The sequence below is a fragment of the Zonotrichia albicollis genome, chromosome 12, assembly GCF_047830755.1.
Source record: "Zonotrichia albicollis isolate bZonAlb1 chromosome 12, bZonAlb1.hap1, whole genome shotgun sequence".
NCBI lineage: Eukaryota > Metazoa > Chordata > Aves > Passeriformes > Passerellidae > Zonotrichia > Zonotrichia albicollis.
Genome location: NC_133830.1, coordinates 12,344,760 through 12,365,273, shown reverse-complemented (window position 1 = coordinate 12,365,273; position 20,514 = coordinate 12,344,760). Strand labels below are relative to the sequence as shown.

General features: G+C 40.8%; 1 protein-coding gene across 1 annotated transcript in view; it reads right to left on the bottom strand.

Moving 5' to 3' along the window:
- ARHGEF3 (Rho guanine nucleotide exchange factor 3) overlaps positions 1-20,514 on the bottom strand; it is a 109,039-nt gene that overhangs the window by 5,842 nt on the left and 82,683 nt on the right. Inside the window, exons 4-8 of the mRNA XM_074550225.1 lie at positions 7,908-8,015; positions 2,831-3,001; positions 1,037-1,099; positions 650-746; positions 472-548 (exon numbers count right to left, since the gene is read on the bottom strand). Coding sequence (XP_074406326.1) covers positions 472-548; positions 650-746; positions 1,037-1,099; positions 2,831-3,001; positions 7,908-8,015 — 516 coding nt within the window. The remainder of the gene's footprint in view (positions 1-471; positions 549-649; positions 747-1,036; positions 1,100-2,830; positions 3,002-7,907; positions 8,016-20,514) is intronic.

Below are 20,514 nucleotides of genomic sequence, written 5' to 3'. Positions count from 1 at the left end.
ATAGCAATGAACAATTTTATCAACAAAACTACCAAAAGCTATTTTCAGTATTTATGCTGTTGGATGCTAGTGAACATGAACCTATCCACTTTATCTTTTATGAGGCAGCAACATCTCTGTTGTATCCCTGTTTGACTTTCCAAGGAAACCAGAACAGAAACAGGAGCAGATTCTCAAAGGACCTACATAAGAAAAACTCTAGTCTGACTCTTGATTTTTATTTAAAGTATATTACATAGTGCTCAACTCCAGAACAGCAAAATCTTTAAAACCAATATCCCAGTCTAATTCTTTCCATGGAAAATCCCGGAAAAGAGAAAATATTCTATTGTGTCCCTAAATAGTTGCCTTAACTTTTAAAAGTATTTTGAGAATATCTTTTTGACACATTATAGAAAGGAAATTGTCTGAGAAAAACTACATTACAGCTGCAGATTAAAGTCCCAAAATTGGTTATAAACTCTGCCTTACCCAACCCACGAGGATGTGGCCAACATGATCTGTTGATCCATCAGGTTTCCTGACTTCTTGGAGTCGCCTGAGAAGATCTGAGAGTGAATAGAAAAAAAGGAGAGAAATCTCACTTTAATAAACCTGACTTTAAATCTGTGTGCTATAATTATGCAGCCAAAGACTATGAGAGTTTTACCTTCATGCAGAGGAATTAGAGAGTCCAGTGTTCCAAAAATTTGGTTCAGCTCTTGCTCTGTCATTATGGAAAGCTTAAGCATTGGGTCATGATAAGCCTGAAAAGAAAAACAAACATTTGAGGTTTGTTGGTTGCAAAATTCATTATAGAATTTAGTGGTCTCTGTAAGTTTCCTAACCATCTATTAAATTAACAATTTCATATTAAAAAAAAAAGGCAGCACACTTAAGTGTTTCAGAAAGAATGGGAAAATTGAAATACATTTTGGATTTTTTCCTCTTTTACTGTCTTAGCAATTATTAAAAAAAAAGATTGCTTTAAATGTGTTATGAACCAATTAGCACTCTTTGTTGTGGTTTGGTTTTTGGTTTTGTTTTTTAAACAGACCTTTTTTGCCAACTTCAGATCTTCTATCAAGTCTTCTTCTCCCTGGGAAAGTTCAAAGATAGCCTGTAAAAACAGACACAAACATTAGAAAGTATCTTTATTTAATCTATGCTCCACTTCCTGGGTTGATGTTATGTTTTGAACAGCTGTCTTAACACCATGTAATAGCATTTCTCTGCTAAATCTACAGAAATAAAGTAAGGCTTTATTCCATAACTACAGAATCAAGTGCATTGTTTTTTAAATCAGTTATACCAGAATGATCATTAAAAAATTACCTCAAATAGACAGATTTTTTTTCCAAAGGGATGTGTTCCCAGATGTAGGGAATTACCTTCATTTCTGTGGTGTTTTGACTTTGACTTAGCCACTAATACAATTGTTTGCATAGGAGTTTGGTGTGTTCCATTTCAGCACAGGCAGTGGCAGAAGTTACAGGGGATTCTACCAAGTAGGAGACAGATCTTACTTAAAGCACTTCGTGGTACTGAGCACTTTTATTTTGGTACCAGTTCATTATTTTGTTACAAAGGCTGAGCTCTAGATTGCTGTTGGCTGATGTTAGTTCCTCTTAAAGCATATTTAAAACTTGAAAGCTGGCAGATTAAAAATAACACCACTGTAATTCACTGGTTAATCAAACCCCCATTGTTATTAACTTTTTACCTCCTTAAACTGGGGTACAGGAAGAGTTAAGGACATTTTGGGCTAGAATCCCTTGCTTTACAGTCAAAGCCTTCAACCAGTATAAGTCATGGAAGGCCATCCCCAGCTGGAGCAGATTCCTGGGGCTCAGGAACCCCCATTCCTGCCAGGTTTGCCCTAGTGCAGCTCATGGGCAGCAGGTCAGCTGGCCCAGCAAAGCACACGGGGTGGGAACAAACACACAGCACAACCCTCCTGCTAAACCTGCAGGGACACAGCTCACTTCTTGGGGTTGGAGCAAGGATCCTGGCTCCTGCTCCCACACAGCAGTGACTGCTATACACTGTGCAAACAGTTTCTACAGTTTAGCTTTCAGTAAGCTGCCTTTGAAGTCCTCAATTACAAATTTATTTCCTATGAATTCCTGTACAATGTTAAAATTTGCACAAGAAATGCTTGACACTATTGCTGTTTGATTTATGACTCAATCCCTGAAATATTCTCAAGGAGATTATTACAAGCTTTGTTGATACAGCTAGGAATTTCTTTAGAAAATAAAAATACCTTGATTCTGAAGGAGCTCTGTGTTGACTATAATAAGAACTATTCAGACTTTGTCTTGTCTGACACATTAAAACCCCTGGCATGCTTCTGTTTTGCTTTGGAAAGCACATGTTTGATCAGTGTGTCATATGTCTAGCACTGGAACCTTCCTCAAAGACAGCCTTTCCCAAAAGGGAAATGATGATGCATTTTTGTGTGTCTGTATCACCTGATGAACACCTGTTCCTGGCACAGCACGCTCACCTCACATTACCAGAACAACAAAATGAAACACCAAAATATCAGCCATGACTACAGCCAGTGTCAGACAGAACACGCACACACACGCAGCCAGCCACAAGACATCTCAGTGCCTTTGGTTTGTTAAGGAAATACAATGAGCTGGACTGAACAAAGAATACATTAATCTAATACAGCTTGGGTCATAAAGAGTAGAGGTGGAATTCTGCTTCTAGAGCAGGTGGTGGCACATTGGAATTGCAGGACATCTCCAAGTGCTGCCCCAATGCCTGTGAGCATTCCCAAAGGCGACTTTTGACCGTGAAATTTATGGTTAAATAAACATATCCATATCTATATCTGTACCTCTTGCCTCTTGATTTCCTTGGATGTAAGCATGTGATTGACACAGACATCGAAGGTCTCACTCCAGAGTTTGCTGTCCCTCCTCTTGGTGCTGGCAGGGGGCCCACTGCGGGACCAGGGCCGCGGGCTGAACAGCTCGGGGCGGCTCTCGCTGCGGAAGCTGATGGAGCGCTGCGGAGAGACACGGGGACAAGGGGCTGTGTCACACCAGCTCCGGGCCACACCCTCACCCTGCTCATTTCCAAGGCTCAGTACAACAAACAAATCTTCTCTGATCGGTTTTGCCTTTGAACTTCACAGCACATTTAGTACCAGGAATGCAAGAGACATTATCTCGATACATTCTCGTGGAAGGGCAGGGCCTCCATTCCTGCAGTGAATTCTGTCCGTGTCCTGTCCTCAACATGTAGAAATCTTCTGCAATGCATTCCCACACAACAGGCACCAGGAGTGTACTGCAGGCATAGTGCAGAATGGAGCAGCACACTAAACTGACAGAACTGATCAAATACAGAGTTTCATTTCAGTGAACAAACAGGAATTACTGGTACCTTTCACTTCTGCTTCACCAAAAATTTGGAATTAATGCAAATGTTAGACACTCTACCACTGTGTACCAGCATCTCTATAGCTACTATGTGGTCTGGTCCTAAACTTCAATAAAGCCAATTTCAATTTTAAGAGAGACTTGAGAGTTCTAATTGCCTGTAAACTCTTAGGAGGATTTCAGGCTAAGGATGGATACATAATGCTCTTACTATTCTATTTTGAAAAGGTTTCTTTTTTGCTTCATTAAAATGTGAGGCTTCTTTTTGAGATCATACCTCTGAAATGTTTAAACTATCTCACATAGTTGAAATACTCTACATTTTTATTGTTATTTAAAACCTGCCTTACATAACAAAATCATCTTTCAATTGCCTTGGGTAAGAATATTTAAAACAACATAAATTCTCTCAATTTCCAGGTTGAAAGCAGCATACACAAAGGACAATATTTGAAATTCTTCTCTTAAGATAAGAGCCCATAAAATGCAAACAGAGCCTATAAATACTATGTTTTCCCCATATCAGAAGACATGATATAAATAAAAAACCCGTCCTTTAACAGAAGCCGTTCTGAATTGTACTTGGAATTGACAAAAAACCTTAACAATGGACATACACCCCCCTCTTCCAAAACCTTGCAAGTCAGGTGCTAGTCTTCTTCCAGAGTTAAGAATATACAGAAACACATATGAAATTACATGCTTAATTTCACGTGTTAGAATGAGGAATCACAGAGCAAACTCAAATTAGGCAGTATTTTGGGAAAAGTGACCTTTCCCATGCACTGACAGAATGTTCCTCCCTGCTGCAGGAGAACACTCCATACAATCCTCCACAGCCCTAAACTGTCCTCATCGGGCAGAAGGGGCACAGAGAGGCTCAAAATGAAACCAAACTCCCCAAAATCCTGCTTGCTTGTTTGCTTAGCATCCTTGCTCCCTAGACACAATGACTATATATTTAATTGATTTCTTTCATCCATCAGCCTTTTCATGAACCATACAAAGTGTACCTTGCTTAATAAGGGACACAGAACTGAGATTAGTTATTAGTGGAATACAGCCCTAAACTGAAGTTCTACCAAAAAATTCTAAAAACAAGTTTGAAGATACTCTGATGCTATCTTTGCTTTGTACTTGTCAAGAAGGAAAAATTCAAAAAAACCAAAATACTGCAGGAATGTCAAAAGAGCATTTCTATATCTCCAGTCTTTTTAAAATATTTTCTTATAAGGAAGTTTCTGGCTTCCTTAAAAAACATGTCTCACACACTGTTTAAAAATTATGGCCTTGTGGGATGATTAAAATTTTCATATAATTCCAAAAACTAAAGGAGCTGAGGAAAAATCCATCCACAACCCTTCATTTTATTTACCATATTTCTTTTGTGGTAACACATTTCCCTGGCTGTTATAAGACTGTTTCTTGAAGAGTCTATGTGTTACCAATGTTAATCAATGCAATTAAGAACCCTTAATTAGAGCTGCAATAAAGTAAAAAACTTCATATACTGGACAAAGGCCACTACTGATCAAAGCTATGGCATTCAGAATTGATATTTTTAACTATTTTCTTCTTGAGGATTTTTAGAAATTTTTGGTGTCCTAAGACAATAAAAGTAATTTGGACCCCCTACTTAAATTCAAGACACACTGATTAAAATGGAAGTTGCAGAGAAGCCAGCCAGACTTCAATTTCTTTCTTCAGCATCAGCTGCAGCTCTTTTTCTGATCCTACTTTGTGCTTTAAGCCCAACAGCACAGCTGTGAATAAAACCAGGCAGATCATCACAATCATTGGTGTAGCCTGATGGAGACTGGAAATGCAGCTAAATAAACTGGATTGCCAGGTGGGTTAACAAGTGAGACTACCTGCTTGGCATTAGGTATCCTGCAGCTGCACAGAGTGCAGAGATGAAGCTAAACAGCATTTTATTGGCCAGCTGCTGTACACTGCCCTACATGACAGGAACACAATGACTACAAATAGTCAATAACAAACCAAACAAACAGAAAAAAAAACAAAAATGAAGGCCCTGAAAGAAAACCTCAAAGACTTCAAATATTTTTACTTGCAATCCTTATGAAAAAGTATTGAAAATAAGTGGAAAATTGGAATAAAGTGAAGTACACATAAAAAAATCAAATACTTCTATAATCAATAAAATATGCAAAATATGAAAAGCTGCCAAGAACATATCTTTAAAAAAACCTACACACTTTTTTTCTTCTTGTATATATCTTCCATTTAGAAGAATATCTAAGAAGGTTTATTTGAAATGCCATAAAGGAATCTCAGAATTTTTTAACTCATTTTACTGATGCTGTTGGAGTGGTCTTTTTAGATGGATGTTCTGTTGACTTTGTTTTGTTTTCTTCCAGGGGAAGAAGTTGTTTGTTCTGCATGTTGTGGTGATGACAGAAGTTTCCTTCATTTTACAGACACAGAACATCTAACAGCAATGCAAGAAAAAACATGAGTTTGGACTAAAGTAACAATGAAAATACATAAAAGTTCACTCAGTAAGAAAAATCAACACTTTTTTCTTTTTTACAGGAAATCACATGATGAGAAGAAACCTATACTGTTCCCAAGACACAGTCACAGCTATGTCAAAGGATAATGCAGTGAAATAGCCATATGTACTTCCCAGAATGTTTCTAAGTAATTCCAAGTGGGACACCTGAGCACAAGGGCACAAGGTCAGTCTTTTTTGTTCCTGCTCTATAGCTGTTGAGAAAATCAGATAAGACGTCAATTTACAGCTGGGACATCACCAGCAGGATCTGGAGAACACAAAAGCTGATTTCTTATCACAGGTCCTTCAGGCACATAGTTAGAGGGGCTGGTATAAATAACACCACTGTTTCATCTGCTAATTAAAATATATTCTTATGGGCAGTATGAACAGAGCAAAACAGAAATGCTTGCAATACTAGGACTTGCAACAAAGCTGTTATTTTCCCTCCTATTTTTGACAAAGTTTACCCTGAAACACATTAATATAGTTCTCATTTTGGGAAGCTGCTACTGCATACATGAAAGGATCGTTGTTTTGGTTAGTCTGACACAACTTTATTAAATGCAATATTGTTCTGGGCACTGGACTGTGCAGTCCCAGAGGCTTTCACTGCAGAACAATAGCACAGGTACCTAAATGAGGCCAACAGCTGCCTAAGGCTGTGGAAAGGGAAGCACCCTGCTCAGCAGAGGTTTGGCCAAAAATTAAATCCTTTTCCACACTGCTCAGAACTGGAACTGATGTGGCCCTTCCAGAGCTGAGCCAGCTTCCCCTGGAGGCAGACTGGCAGACTCTGCAGGGGATTCAGGGAGCTCTGCTCCAGTCACGCAGACCTCACCTGCACCGAGCCAGGCAGGGCTGCAGACATTTGGCTGATCCTCCAACCCCGTGCAGAAATCTGCACTTTCAACATCACAGGAACCAAAGACAGGAAAACCAATGTCAAAAATCCCTGTAATATCAATTTTCTAGGTAATTACAACTACAGAAAAATTGAGTTCTTTCCCATGACTTTTTATTTCTCAATGGACACTGAAGTTTTATTTCTTTCCTCCTTAACAGGTAACTTCAGTAAAGCTCTAATTTAGGTAATTTTGATTAAGGAACATTTCGAACACATTCAAGTTCCTTTTACAGCTCCTCTCAAAGAAATTAAGCTTGTTAAATAATTATCTTTAGATATTTGACAAGCCTTTCTACATAAACTCTTTTAAAGAAGAAACAGTAGTTTTCCGGGCCAGACCCAGAGCAGTGCAATTAAGGGTTGTGCACCCCAATACTTTGCCATCTCTAGGTCTGAAAGCACAAATGCTTTATAAACTAAGTTTCATTAATCTCCAAGTATGTACAATATTACATTCCTAATCTGTAACATAGAAACTGCATTTAAAATTTGTTAACCTTTTATTAATTTCCACCATCACCTTTGGAAAATGACTTGGAAATTTCCAATTATTCACTAACTCTTTTGTTTAGCTAAGGTCAAAATTCACTCTACAGGAGGAAATTTAGTAGTCCTACCTGACCAACTAAACCAAAAGTAACACTTTCAAAGAAACCAACCAACATTAAGAAAAAGCATTATGGAATATTCTCTTCATCAAATTTTAAAAGCAACTGCAATCCTTTAGTAAACTATTTTTATATCCTACAGGTGCAATAGTTTTCTTCCTGGTAAGTGAAAAACATTAAAGAGAGAAGTGACTTTTTTGAGGTGAGAGTTTTAAGCTGAGTGACCTTGTGGTGGCAAGGTGCCCAAGCCTGTTTGGCACATACTGGTGTCCCTGTGCATCCCTGCTGCAGGAAGGAGCTGCAGCTGAGGGGGAGCACAGGGGCTGCAGCTGAGGGGGAGCACAGGAGCTGCAGCTGAGGGGGAGCACAGGAGCTGCAGCTGAGGGGGAGCACAGGGGCTGCAGCTGAGGGGGAGCAGCAGCAGCAGCAGCAGCTGAGGGGGAGCAGCAGCAGCAGCTGAGGGGGAGCACAGCAGCATCAGGAGGCGCTGCCCTTACCTGCAGGCTCTGGCTGAAGCGCTTCAGCGGAGTGGCTCGCACAGGGGGGATGAGGCTGGCCAGGGATGTGACTCTGGAAAGAGGCTTGACCCGTTTGTTACTGGGCTCCTGCAGCACAGGAGGAAGGAAAGGAAAAAAAGTCAGCAGAGTGTGAGCATAATCAGGTAAAGATTGCTAACAGTTCTGCTGATTTTCCTAAGAAAGCATTTGTAGCAAGAGAGTTTGCAAACCTGGTCTATCATTAGGGCAGTAAATAAACAAAAGCAGTTTCAAATGCTGACAGTGACAGATTGCTCTTGGCTGGTACATACAGGTCCTGGAAATTGCTGAAAAATGTAATGATGAAGCAGCTGCCATGGCCAGGAACAGGGAAGGGAGGCAAAGAAACAGAAAATAATTTGATTATTTTTACTCATTCTTAGCAGAAAAATTTTCAGCAGTGCTCTGCAGCTAACGCACATTATGATAATCTTCTCACTGAAAGGAATGCTTTGAAATATAAACAATTCTCTGTGTGCCTTTGCTTCTGGCACTGTCAGCATGTGACTCCATTCAGTTAAATGTATTTTCTTACAGAATATATAATTTAGACAGAAATCTTTAACTCTTATTGTCTCTGAATGCATGTTCTTATGAAAATTGTCACATATACAAACACATTAATAACATGCTACATACACCTATTTTTTGCATAAAATATAAAGGAAAATTAGCAAAATCTACCATAAAGCACACAATTCAACGTTGTCCTTCTCATATATATTTTAGCACCCAAAGTAATGTATAACCAAAATAGTATGCCTATTGTCCTGCAGATATATTAAAAAAAAAAACCAGAAATCATAACACAGAAAAAAGTGATTATAAATACATAAAAATAGAACAGTTACCCTTGGCTTCCTAACCTCCATCTGACATTTAATGGATCTCGAACAGCACATGCAAAAGGCAACAGAAAAAGAGCCAAACCTTCCAAGTGAAGTTAAAAACCCAATCCAACACCATATTTCAAGGACATCCTAATGCAGTTCATCTTTCTTTTTCAGCCATGCTTATAAAGTTTGTGTAGGTTTGCTATGCCTCCAGTTGTCTGGACATAGATTTAAGAAAATGAAGCATGCCTGTTATCCTTTTCTAAATATAAAGAAATATACATCCTTCTGGAGATAATGCAGATTTGTCATCCTTCTTGATACCAAACAATAAATCTCTGCAGCGATGACCACCATCTGTATTACTGGCAAGAAAAATTCTCTTCCATTAGTGCAGCAACAGAGGAAAGGTGAGAAGCAGCTACATATTTAATTTACTTCTCAGCAGGCAGACCTGGAAATCCATAAAAGCCAGCTGAGATGAGCGACAAAGTGTTTAACCCTCTAGCAAAAATAATGTATTCCATCACACATGACACCTGGCATTACAGAACTGTAGCAGTCTAAAGCGAGTTAAATCCTTATCTTCATCACTGCACTGTTATTCATAACCCTTTCTTTTCAGCACCCATGTCTTTGAGGCAGGTTTCAGGAGCATTTTTACGTCATTGCAGCACTCGCATGCTTATATACTCACTCACCTCTCCAGCAGCAGCATCCCACCCCCTCCCCAAAACACAGGGAAAACCTTTGAGATTCCAGTGCAATTCTCCTCCAGCTGGTGGCACAAGCACGAGCTGTTTGTGCCAGTTGTGAGTGCTGGAGCCCAGAGCAGAGCCCTGGCAGGGCCAGCTGGTCAGGAAGGTGCTGCACTGCAGTGCAGGGACACGGAGCCCTGGGCAGTGCCAGCAGCACAGCCTGTGCCAGCAGCTCTGCCTCAGCAGCACGGGCACTCAGCACCAGCACCCCAGCCCTGCTGCAAAACCTGGAAATCAACATTGGAGGGACTTCCCAGGAGATAGGATTAATAGAAATTATTACTCCTTTATGCTGTATCCCTTCTGGAATCCATTGCCCCCATCCATTTCAAGGAGAAAAGTGCTAAGGCAGTATAATATTTACTAATGCTGATGTTGCAAAACCTCACTGAAAACAGAAACTGATTTTAAAGATGAACTCCAAGCAGAGTTTCAGCCACCATCAAACACCATTAAGATCTTGTGGAACCTCTTGCTGTGAGCCACTAGAGGCCAGCCGTTCCCCCAGCAGGCAGAGCCAGGTCAGGTACCTGCAGTCCTGCCCTGCTGTGCCAGCAGCCCTCCTTGAATTCCTCATGCAATCTATCGTGTTCTGATTTCACATGGAAAATTCTGACCAGAATTCAGAACAGCTAAATATGCAGTCCAAACTTAGAATTCAATTTTATGAAAAGAAATCAGCATTATTACAGGATTCTCTCAAATAACATTACTACAGATAACTTCAGAAGCCTGAGACTTTACACCTTTACCGATGAGTTCTGAAAGAAAATCTTGTTAATCCTAAATTTTTAAGTATGAGGAAAGCTTTTCTGAATACTTACAACATGATTTTCTCCTTCACTAGAAACTGTGTGGTAGGTTAAGACACTGAGCTGGAAGTGAAAACTCAACAAATCTTAGTGTTCCAGGTGTCATTTTATTCAGAGTAGTCTCACAACAAAAGCCATCAGCACTGTGTCACCATTTATACTGCAGTAAAATGAAATTTGTACAAATAAGGCTTTGACTGTGCAATGAAAATACAGCACTAGCAGAGCAATTCTAAAACTGCCAGTAATGCTGAAACTGCTGCACATCTGATCCCAGGATTTCTGCTGTACTTCTACATCCACTGTGCCTCTGCCTCCCCTCTCATCAGCACCCTCATTCTCAAGCTGTGTCACCTCTCCAAACCAGCCCTGCAGAGAAGCTGAACAAACTACTGAGGCCAGTCTGGAGGGAACACTTGCACAGGCAAGGGCAAGTTCTGAACAGGTGGGTGTTTTTCTCAGCAAGGACTCTGTTCATCACAGCCAACAACACAAAAGAAAAGAGGGGACTGCATGAACTGTTCTGCTTTACCCAGAGATACTGACCAGAATCTGCACTTGCACATCAGTCCAACATGTTCATTATTTTACTAATTTGTCTCTGAAGACTCTCCAATTTCTCAGTTAACCAGAAGTCCCACAGCCATAAAACCCTCTATGAATCTGGAGCAGTGTCTGGCCAGCACAAGGAGGCTCCATGAGGACACAGCACTGGTGCAATGAACACCAGACTCCAGGCTGCCCTCAGAGCTGCCAAAGGCATCCCTGCTCCTCTCCTCCTGCCTCCCCCTCACAGCTCTGGGAACTTGCAGGGGAGCGAGAGAGAGGGTTTAGGGGCTGGATCCACTGCAACAACCATCACCTGTCCAGACTGGGAAAGGGGCCAAGTTATGACAAAAAAATTCAGGAGTTACAATGTGCTGCCTGACCTTTTAAAGCCATTATGATTGGTATCTTTAAAAAAAACCCTTATTGCAGAGTTTTGAAATTATTGCATGTTAGACTGTATTTTCAGAGTTATGAAGGCTTGCCAAAGCAATACGGGAAGTAAGTTAAAAAAAATAGACCCAGACTACAGTTTGGCAGAGTTTCCAAAATGTGGAGCTGGTATATGTGAATAAGTAACATTAATCTGACAGGGCTTTAAATTTGATATAAGGCTAAATAAAGCTGAGGGAAACACGAGTGCAGGAACTTCAAAGGCTGAACAGTCAAGTGAAGTCAAATTAATACCTGGCTAGGCTAGAACAATGAGCAGATGGCTTTTGGAGGGAGCTGTATATTTGAACTTAAGATGACTTCAGGAACATTTGAATTCAGAGACAAAAAAAATTTAAGCTGCAAATACTGTGAACACATGCAGCCTCAGAAAGAACTTGAAACTGTGAACAAAGTGATAAAAGGAGCAAATCTTTGTCCAAAATATAGACAGCACTGAAAACCAGACAATGGACATTTCAAACACCTACTATGTCCTTATTTGTACATTTTTCTAATATACTTTTCTGAAGAATTACTATGAAGAAGGACTAATCACCATAGTATAAACAGTGATTATCACCAATTTAAGATGGGAAGCTATCAAACAAGAAGTTTCAAAGGTGCCATGCCTCTAATTAGACATGAAGGACACAGGGCTTCCAATTGCTTCTTCATTCTAATTTACTTTTTATTTATAGGTACAATCATATCTCCAGTATCTTCTATATATTAAACTCTAACCCAGTAGTTTAGACTACTGAGTAAGCAAGGAAAGCTCTACCTTTTAATGTATAATCTCAAAAAAGGCCCTTCTGCTATGGGACAGCAGGAAAATGCAGCATTCACTTCCAACCAGAGCATTGCTGGGAAGCCACAGTGAGCAGACTGACAGCTGCCAGCTCCCTTTGCAGTAAAATTTAAGTTTTTGCCTTGCAGAACCGAGTGAAGTGTTGCTTTCTAAACTGTGATATGGTCGTTTCACAATGATGACATCCTGACAAACAGGTAACTTTTGTATCATTATTTTGGGGCTGATGCACGGACCCAAACAGATTGCTATTTAAAAGCCTGAAACTTAGCACACAGCACCTGCTCCCAGGCCAGACTGAGCATTCAAACAGCCATGGAAGTGTGGAAAAGCAGAAGATCCCATGAAGAACTAGGTACTTACATTAGCAGTAATGCACTGACAGCTGAGTTCATGCTATTTCTGCTTCTTCATTAGTGAAACTGGCAACTAATAATTGGTTGTATTGTATCCAAGAACACGCTACACCGATATGAAATCTTCTAGAAGGCTATTTAGGGGAAGAAGGTAACACTTTGGTGCTCTTCATCAGCAAAATTTAAAAAGCCTCTTTTACTAGTCTATGTAAGGAATGGAATAGTCCCAAAGTTCAAAGCAGAGTGAGTTAAACCCATTTAACTGTGTCAGTTTTCGATACATTATCATTTCAAGACCACACACAGCCTAATTATCACTCTTTGGTGGATAAATTACTTTAGCAAAAGACTGCTTTTTGTTTCCTAACAAACAGAAAGAAAGGAGACAAAAAGAATGAGGCCAGGTTCCCTCCATATTGCCCTAAGAAGATCAGAACCAATGACCTGGATAACACAGGCTGAATAGCAGTCTAGGTGCCATATAAAAGGTCTTCACTTGCTCCAGTACCTCACTTCAAAATCCTTCCACTCTGTGCCCCTCAAGGCTTAGCCAGGGATTTCCTGCCAGGGAAGAGCCAATTGTGTTCACTGCTGCTAGGATTGTTTTTCCACCTGACTCCCATCTCTTATCAGCAGCTTCAACAGCGCTCTCCATGTCGGAGGGCTGGTGCTGAATCCCACAAACAAGGGAAAATGTTCCCCTGAGGGGCCATTATTCTTGTGTCTGCTGCACTACTGTGACCAGCATATCGTGTTGATTTTTCTGATTGTATTTAAAACCAAACTCAACAAAAGGAACTTACAAAGGTTTTTACACAGCACAGAAAATAAGTGCTATGTGAAAACTGGTACAGAAACTTTGCATTTTAGAATAGTAGAATTCATCCTGTTTACCTTTAACCTTCAGAGGCCAACTGAACCCACACACAAAGTGGCTGAAATTGCCAATGCCTGTTAGAATCTCAACTTACTGGAGTTCAGCAAGTTCTGAGACATTTACAGCAGTAATTCTGGATCTAAGGTAGCTACCTTGCTTCACATTTTATAAAAATCATGCTGGTTAACTTTTTTCCATTTTTGATGTGAATCAGGACAAAGAGACATCCAAAGCATGCATTCTGTGCTATGGGAGCATTCATTAAGGAAAAACGTCTTAACTTAAATTGGTCTCAAGAGTGTTAAGAGTGTAATAAATAGAAGACACTATAAATTGAAACAGTACAGTAACCTTTGTTTCATACCTAACTCACAAGCAGTGCCAGGAAACTCAAACAGAACCATTCTGTTTCAGATTTCAAGTAACTGGCTATATTTCCATACGCCTTAAAGGTTTCCATACTTTAAAGGTTATTAGTTTTTAGTCAACTTTATAAGGGTAAGTCAACATTTGTCATGGCAGAAAGCCCAACAATATTATTTTTGTTAGTCTGCTACTAGTTAAATTGGCCTCAGATTAAACAGCTCTAATAAATGCCCCCGAAACTTGGAGTTTAATAAAAAAACCCCACATTCAAGCTCTGTTCCACAGGATGTTATCAGTATTTAACCTTCAGCAGGATAAAAAACAAAGCAAACCAAAAAAGGTTAAAATAGAAAAAACAACCTATGTTACGACAATCCTTAACACAGCAAACACTTAAATCTAAAAATAAATTAAACCAAGCATCTCAGGCTTTATGTACCTTCAGAGCAAAGCAAGTCTAAAACCAGAACAACAGTGTCTCAATAGATTTTGGCACTAAAAATACTGGGATTTTATACTGAAACAGCAGAGAATTTCCCTTTGCTTCATAGTATCTTAGAAAGATTCTGATTGAAAAATTATAGAACAGTGCTTCTTCTAGAACTGAGGTAAATGGTAAAGAAAAACAAAGTAGGTGACTCTAAAGCAGTTCTAAGTATAGTTCAATGGTGCACAAAGGCAACCAAATCATCCACATGAGTCCATACTAAAACCTGGGAGAGGCATCCCTCTACTAAAACTGCCAGCATCTCAAGGAGAATTTAATAAGCAATTTTAGTGAATTGACACAAAGGCAACTTGATCATACAACTTTCCTTGAAATCCATGTACCACCTGCACTCCCTGATGGCAGCAGGAAGAGGTTTGTTGTTCCTCCTTGTAGGTCTCCTTAAAATCAGCAAGCAAATAAAGAAAAATCCAGAGACATTTTGTTTTAATCACAGCACTACAAAGAAGAGAACCTGAAATGATAGCTGGGGTACAATGAACAGCCATTTAGGGAAGTGGTGAAATATTCCTGGTCAAAGACAACAGTGAAGTTTGCATGATGTTATCCCACCCTGTGTTAATCAAGGATTGCCTCCTGGCTGCCCTCCAGACTTCATTTGCCATAGGCAGGGCAGAAGCACTCAAGTGTCAGCAGCATCAGCACAAGCTGCATCCAGCAATCTTGACTGATCATTTGTCTGCAATATCCAGAAATCAATACCTCTAGCAGGAGTTAGGAAATGAAGGCAAATTAACAGAAAAACCTCACACTGAGGTAAATTAACACAAGCAACAGAAACCCTGAAAAACCCAGACAACTAATGTAGAGTTGATTAAATTCTGCATTTCCTCTCATTACAAGCTGCTTGACCAGGCAGTCTAAGAGAGAGCTTTTCCACTCTGGAACTGACTGGATATTAACCTGCACTGCCAATTAACCAGCAGATATCATACAGTGATTTACTGAATGGAAAAATAAAGACAAGCTGTTTGTTTCACACTGCCATTACGCAGAACAGATCAGCAATTCCAAGTGCAGGGGTTTGACATGTTTCCAGCTACACTGCACCTGAACTTACCTGAAATATGTCAAAACTGCAACTTACTAATATTTCATTAACATGAAACACATACATTTAGGAAGATCAAAGAAAATTCATGACTTGGAGTTTATCTCATAATCTTTTGGCCTCTCTCCCTCTGGCTCCAAGCCTGGTTCCCTGTTAATGATGTGCCATGGCCTGGAGGCCGCTGGGTTCTCCTTCACATTCCCCATCCCCAAATAAACACAAATAAACACCATCCCCCAAATAAACACCACGCAGAGCAGCAGGCAGCCCAGAGCTCCTGCAGCCGTGCTGGGAGGATGGCAGGAGACAACAGAAGCCAGGCTGCAAACAGCCCTGGCTCCAAGGTCAGAGTCCTGCACTGTAAGGGCTGTAAGCAGACATACAACACACTGGACACACAGAGGAATTCTCTGCCCCCGTTGTAGTTTTCAGAGCCTAAATCCTGTGTTGGATCCTGTATGGCAGAACAGGACATCCTTACTCTGAGGAATTCAGGAGTTCCTTGCCATGACCTCACATTCAGACCTTTAAACCTCAATCTGTGGCTGTGAATGCTCCTTCTCACCTGCTGCCCACCCAGCCTGGGTGTTGGCTTTAGAAGGGGAAAAATGGAAAATAGTGTTTGTCATCAGGAAAGGTGTGGGGCTTTTTATAACTAGAGTAAGCAAGTTTCAAATGTTACTAATTGTTTCTATTTTTGAAATATAAAAAAGTTGGGAAGAACCCAACACCTCTGTACTGTTTATCCCTAGAATTGTACTACAGGATTTTATGTGGGGCATGTAATGGTTCAAGTAAAGACCTTATAGTGTTTGCCATATTAACTCAGGTACTAGGTACTGCAGTGTTTTGCTGCCCTTAAACTGCACTTGAAAAGAACTATGATGACTTGTACTAGAAGACCAGTTTTTTTATCAGAATCCAGATTTTAGTGTTTACATATATTTTGGAAATTTCCTTTGTCATCGTTTTGTGACTGTGCAACTTTCCACAGAGTTTATGCCAAGGGAGCTGGCACAGCTGAAAGAAAGAGCCAGAAGCAGAAATCCTCAGTTCTCTTTTCTGCCACTGACTTGTTCCTCAAAACATCTATAAAGCAGAAAATCTGTTCTAATCCAAATATACCAACATTTATGCACAATTTCAGTTATTAAAAAAACAACCAATTTCACACGTTAATAACTAGAAGTAAACTGGCGTTTGCAAAGGCAGAAACGCCCAGCCTGGACACAGGAGTGCTCTGCTGCAGTAACACCCAGCTGTGGCAGAAGGCGCCCAACAGCTTTAATTCCCCTTGCAAATGCTAAAAGCTGACAGAACAGCTTCAGGTTAGAGCTTAAGGATTTTTCCCCCGTACAGATTTCAAAGAAACAAGCTGCATACACCAGTCCGTATAATGCCTTTCCCAAGGAGTAGCTCTTATTTCTGCTTTCTGAATCAATTTTTTGGAGTGGTGGGTGGTCTTACAGGATATTTAAAAGTTTCTTTTTCAGAATGCTGGAATCCCATCCTACTCTCAGCAAACAGCTCGAAAGCAGAAGGGTGCCTTTTCTTGTTCGTATAAAACACAAGCTGTTTTCACGTTGTAATTTTGATTGATCACATCTGTTACTCAATACTTCCTCATGCTCTCAGCTTTCACTGAGTCTTTTTCTTTGGAATTTGATTATAATCAAGCTTCCTAACTGTAACAGAGCAACACTCCAGCTCTTCAGATCTGCCAGTTCTATTAATTCACAAAAAATCCCTCCACACAGTAAAGGCTAAAATCGTATTTCTTTAATATTATCATTAATACAATGAGTACCCTTGAGAAGAACATTCAGTACCTAACAGCTTGTGCTTTCCATAGATGCATACACACACACACTTAGGGTGTTAATTTTTCAAAAACACATAGCTGAAAAGAATTCCACCTCAAGCTAAATAATTAAGTCTCTCCATGTAAAAGTACACTGGAAAGCCACAGTGCAGCATCATCTCAGTTCTTAGCTTAACATCATGATTAAATAAGGTCACTGGGCTTATGTTACTTTTACTTTAGACCTAATCAAGTGGGGAGGTAATTAATATTTGATGGAGATGTATTAAATGAACCTAACTTAATAAGCTGTCTTCAAGTTACTCAGCAACCAAGATTAATAAAGAAACTATATATTTAAGTAATAAAAACTTTCAGATATATGTTCTGCCTTCCTCCAGACAAGTCACAATCCTTAATGTCACTGTTTTTTTCCTAAACACAAACCAACATTAACCTAAAGTATCAAATATTCAAGTTTTTCATGAACATTGCTGGATTTGAGTTAGTGAATAAGATTTTTAATGTCACTTGAAAGGCTTCCATGCTTTTTAAGAAATAGAGCAGTCAATCTGCTGATAGGACAAGATTTTCAGTTAACTGTACATCAGATTAATGTTTTGCTTATTGTGATGAAGAATAGACAGTTAATGTAAATGGTGTCTTAAAATCAATGCTTTAAGACACCATTTTACTGATTCCCTTCCAGCTCCTATGTCAGTTTAACAATTTGTAAGTAATGCTTAGTCTTGGAATAAAATACAGCTAAATCTCTTTAAGCTACTTATGTAAAACAGGTACGTCTCAATCAGATGTTTTAAAGATTAATTTTCCTAAAGTGATAGATGACAAAAAATCTAGATTCTGTTCCTGGCTTTATTCCAGAAGAGAGGTGAATACCTAGAGAAGGCAGTAAAGGATGCCTAAGCAAAACGGGTATCCATACACTGCAGCCTGTTCTCACACCACGTTACTTTCCCCCAGTGCAATGCAGGTCACACAATAAAGGAAAATAAAGTTGCAACCGTGTCAGCAGTACCTCGGTCTCCTTAGCCGGGCTGGTCACCGTCGGCGCTTCCAAGGCGAAATTGGCCCTCTTGGCGGACAGGTAGCAGGGATAATCCTTGGCCACCATGGTGGCTTTCGGAGCGGCGCTCCCGGGGCTCGGTGCCGGCTCGGAGCGAGCGGCGGGCGGGAGGCGCCGGCCGTGCCCGGCCCCCGGCAGCGCTGTGGCTGAGCTGCGCCCCGGCCCGCGGCCCGGAGCGCGTCCCCGCGGCCGGCCCGCCGCACACTGCGAGCTGCGGCAGCGCCAGCGCCGGCCCGGGCGGGCCCAGGGGCGGGTCCGGCCCCTCACACACCCTCGGGGCCCGCCCGCTGGCGCTGCCGCGGAACGAGCGCCTCGGGCCTCGCTGTGCCTTCCGTTCCCCGCTCTGGCTGCCGCAGCACCGAGAGCGCACGGGTACAGGACACACGGAGCGGGCGCTGCCCGCAGGATGGCTGCGAGAGCGGCTCTGGCAGCCCAGGGTCCCACAGGAGGGCAGGAGGACAGGACAGACAGCGCTGCCCAATGGCACAGAGACCCCAGTCCAGCCCGGGCTCCAGCCCTACCCACGGCAGCGGCACCCGCATTCAGTGCGCTGTGCTCCCCTCATCTGAGCGGAACCTGCACCATGTCACTGAGGATGTCACGGTGCCACAACACAGAGCATTGCTTTAACTCCCTCCTCAGCACGCTTTTCTTTTTTTCTTTTTTTTTCCCTCCTAGCCATATAACTGCTTTTTTCCTGTCTGGCAAGCTGGAGTTTGTTTCTTGTGTTTTAAAAGTTCCACTTTTGTTCCTCTTGTTCAGCCAAATTGCTCCCCTGCCTGCATCTCTCATTGTACCGAGCTGAGAAAGTGGGAAACCACTTCTGCCTAAGGTATCTCACAGGGCATTTCAGTGTCTGTGCAGCCAGGCAAATTCTGTTTGATGGCTACCTTAAAACAAAGGTAGTGAAAATTTCCTGAAAAGACAGAGGAAGCATTAGGGGCCCTGCTTGCAACACAGGATCAGTCTGACAGGGACTAAAACACAGGGGACAAGGAAAAGGAAATTGAGTAGAAAGTTGGATGGGGGAGAAGGGAAGAGTATTTTCAGCCACACGGAAACAGCCCAAACAAGAATAACTTCACAGACCTTGAAAATAACTGATTTTAAAGGCAGATCATGTGATGTGGCTTTATAAGCATTTGTTTTTCTAAAGGCTGTTAATCAGATAATGATAATTTTAGAATAAGATTAATCAAATGGCAAATCTAGTCCTCATTTGGACACTTCCCTTTTACTTCACCAACATCCCAAACATATAATAAGCTCTCACACTTACCCTCTAGGCTTTTTGAGGAGCAGCTGCAGTACAATCAGAGATGCTCTGCTGTGCCTGTCATGCACATCTCTGTTTTATGGTAGTCTATCCTTAAAACAAAAATTCCCAGCCCTGAAATTCCTGCAAATCACTAGAAGAGTTACTTCTAGATGTGCAATGACTCTAGAACAAAATGTGACATTGGAACGTTTGGATGTTCTGTGCCTCCTCATCTGCATCACAGTAGGGCAAGACAAGGCTGACTGAAAGTGAAAGTGCTGACAAGAGGCACAGAAGAGCTTTCATGCAGATAATGGTTAAGCAGATAGGACATACAGAAATGAGAGAGATTAGAGCAGATGTGATAAGGCCCTACAAACCACATTTGACAGAGGAAGCAAATATGGAATTATTTTTCACTGTGTTCAACAAGAGGGGAAAAAATGGTGCATCAGATTAAATCAGATGGTGGCAGATTCAGAGTAAAGAACAAGGAGCTAATTCTTCATATTGTATACAACTTTGGTATTATACACAGTGGAAGTATCTGTCACAAGATGCTGCTGCTAAGAAACATTCTCAGACAACTTCTTGACTGTTGGGGCAATATTTTGGGAACAGCATGACTGACTATTTCTGGTTTGGACTCTTCTCTAAGCATCTACTTCTCGCCATCACTGGATATTTGGTGTTAGGTGAGATTAATTCTTGCAGCCATCATGTTACTTTCCATATTTAAAAGAAAAAAGAAAAAATATAGCATTTTATTTGAAGACTACATACAAGTCTTAGCTCAGGATTTCTGAAGCTATGAACAGTTACTTCAGTCACATGAGTGAACACTCACTTCTGCAAATCTTCTTCCATGTGATGTTCAGAGGACACAGCTCTGAGCACCACAGTGTTGGGAAGTTTATCCTCACATTTCAATCACATTAAAATACTACTACATACAAATTCTAAAAAATGGTCAAGAATCTCCATGAGAAGACTGCAGCTGCTGTGTAACCATCTAAACCCTTGAAATCAAGCAGCCTTGATTTCAAATGCCATCTGTGTATGTTTGTTTAGG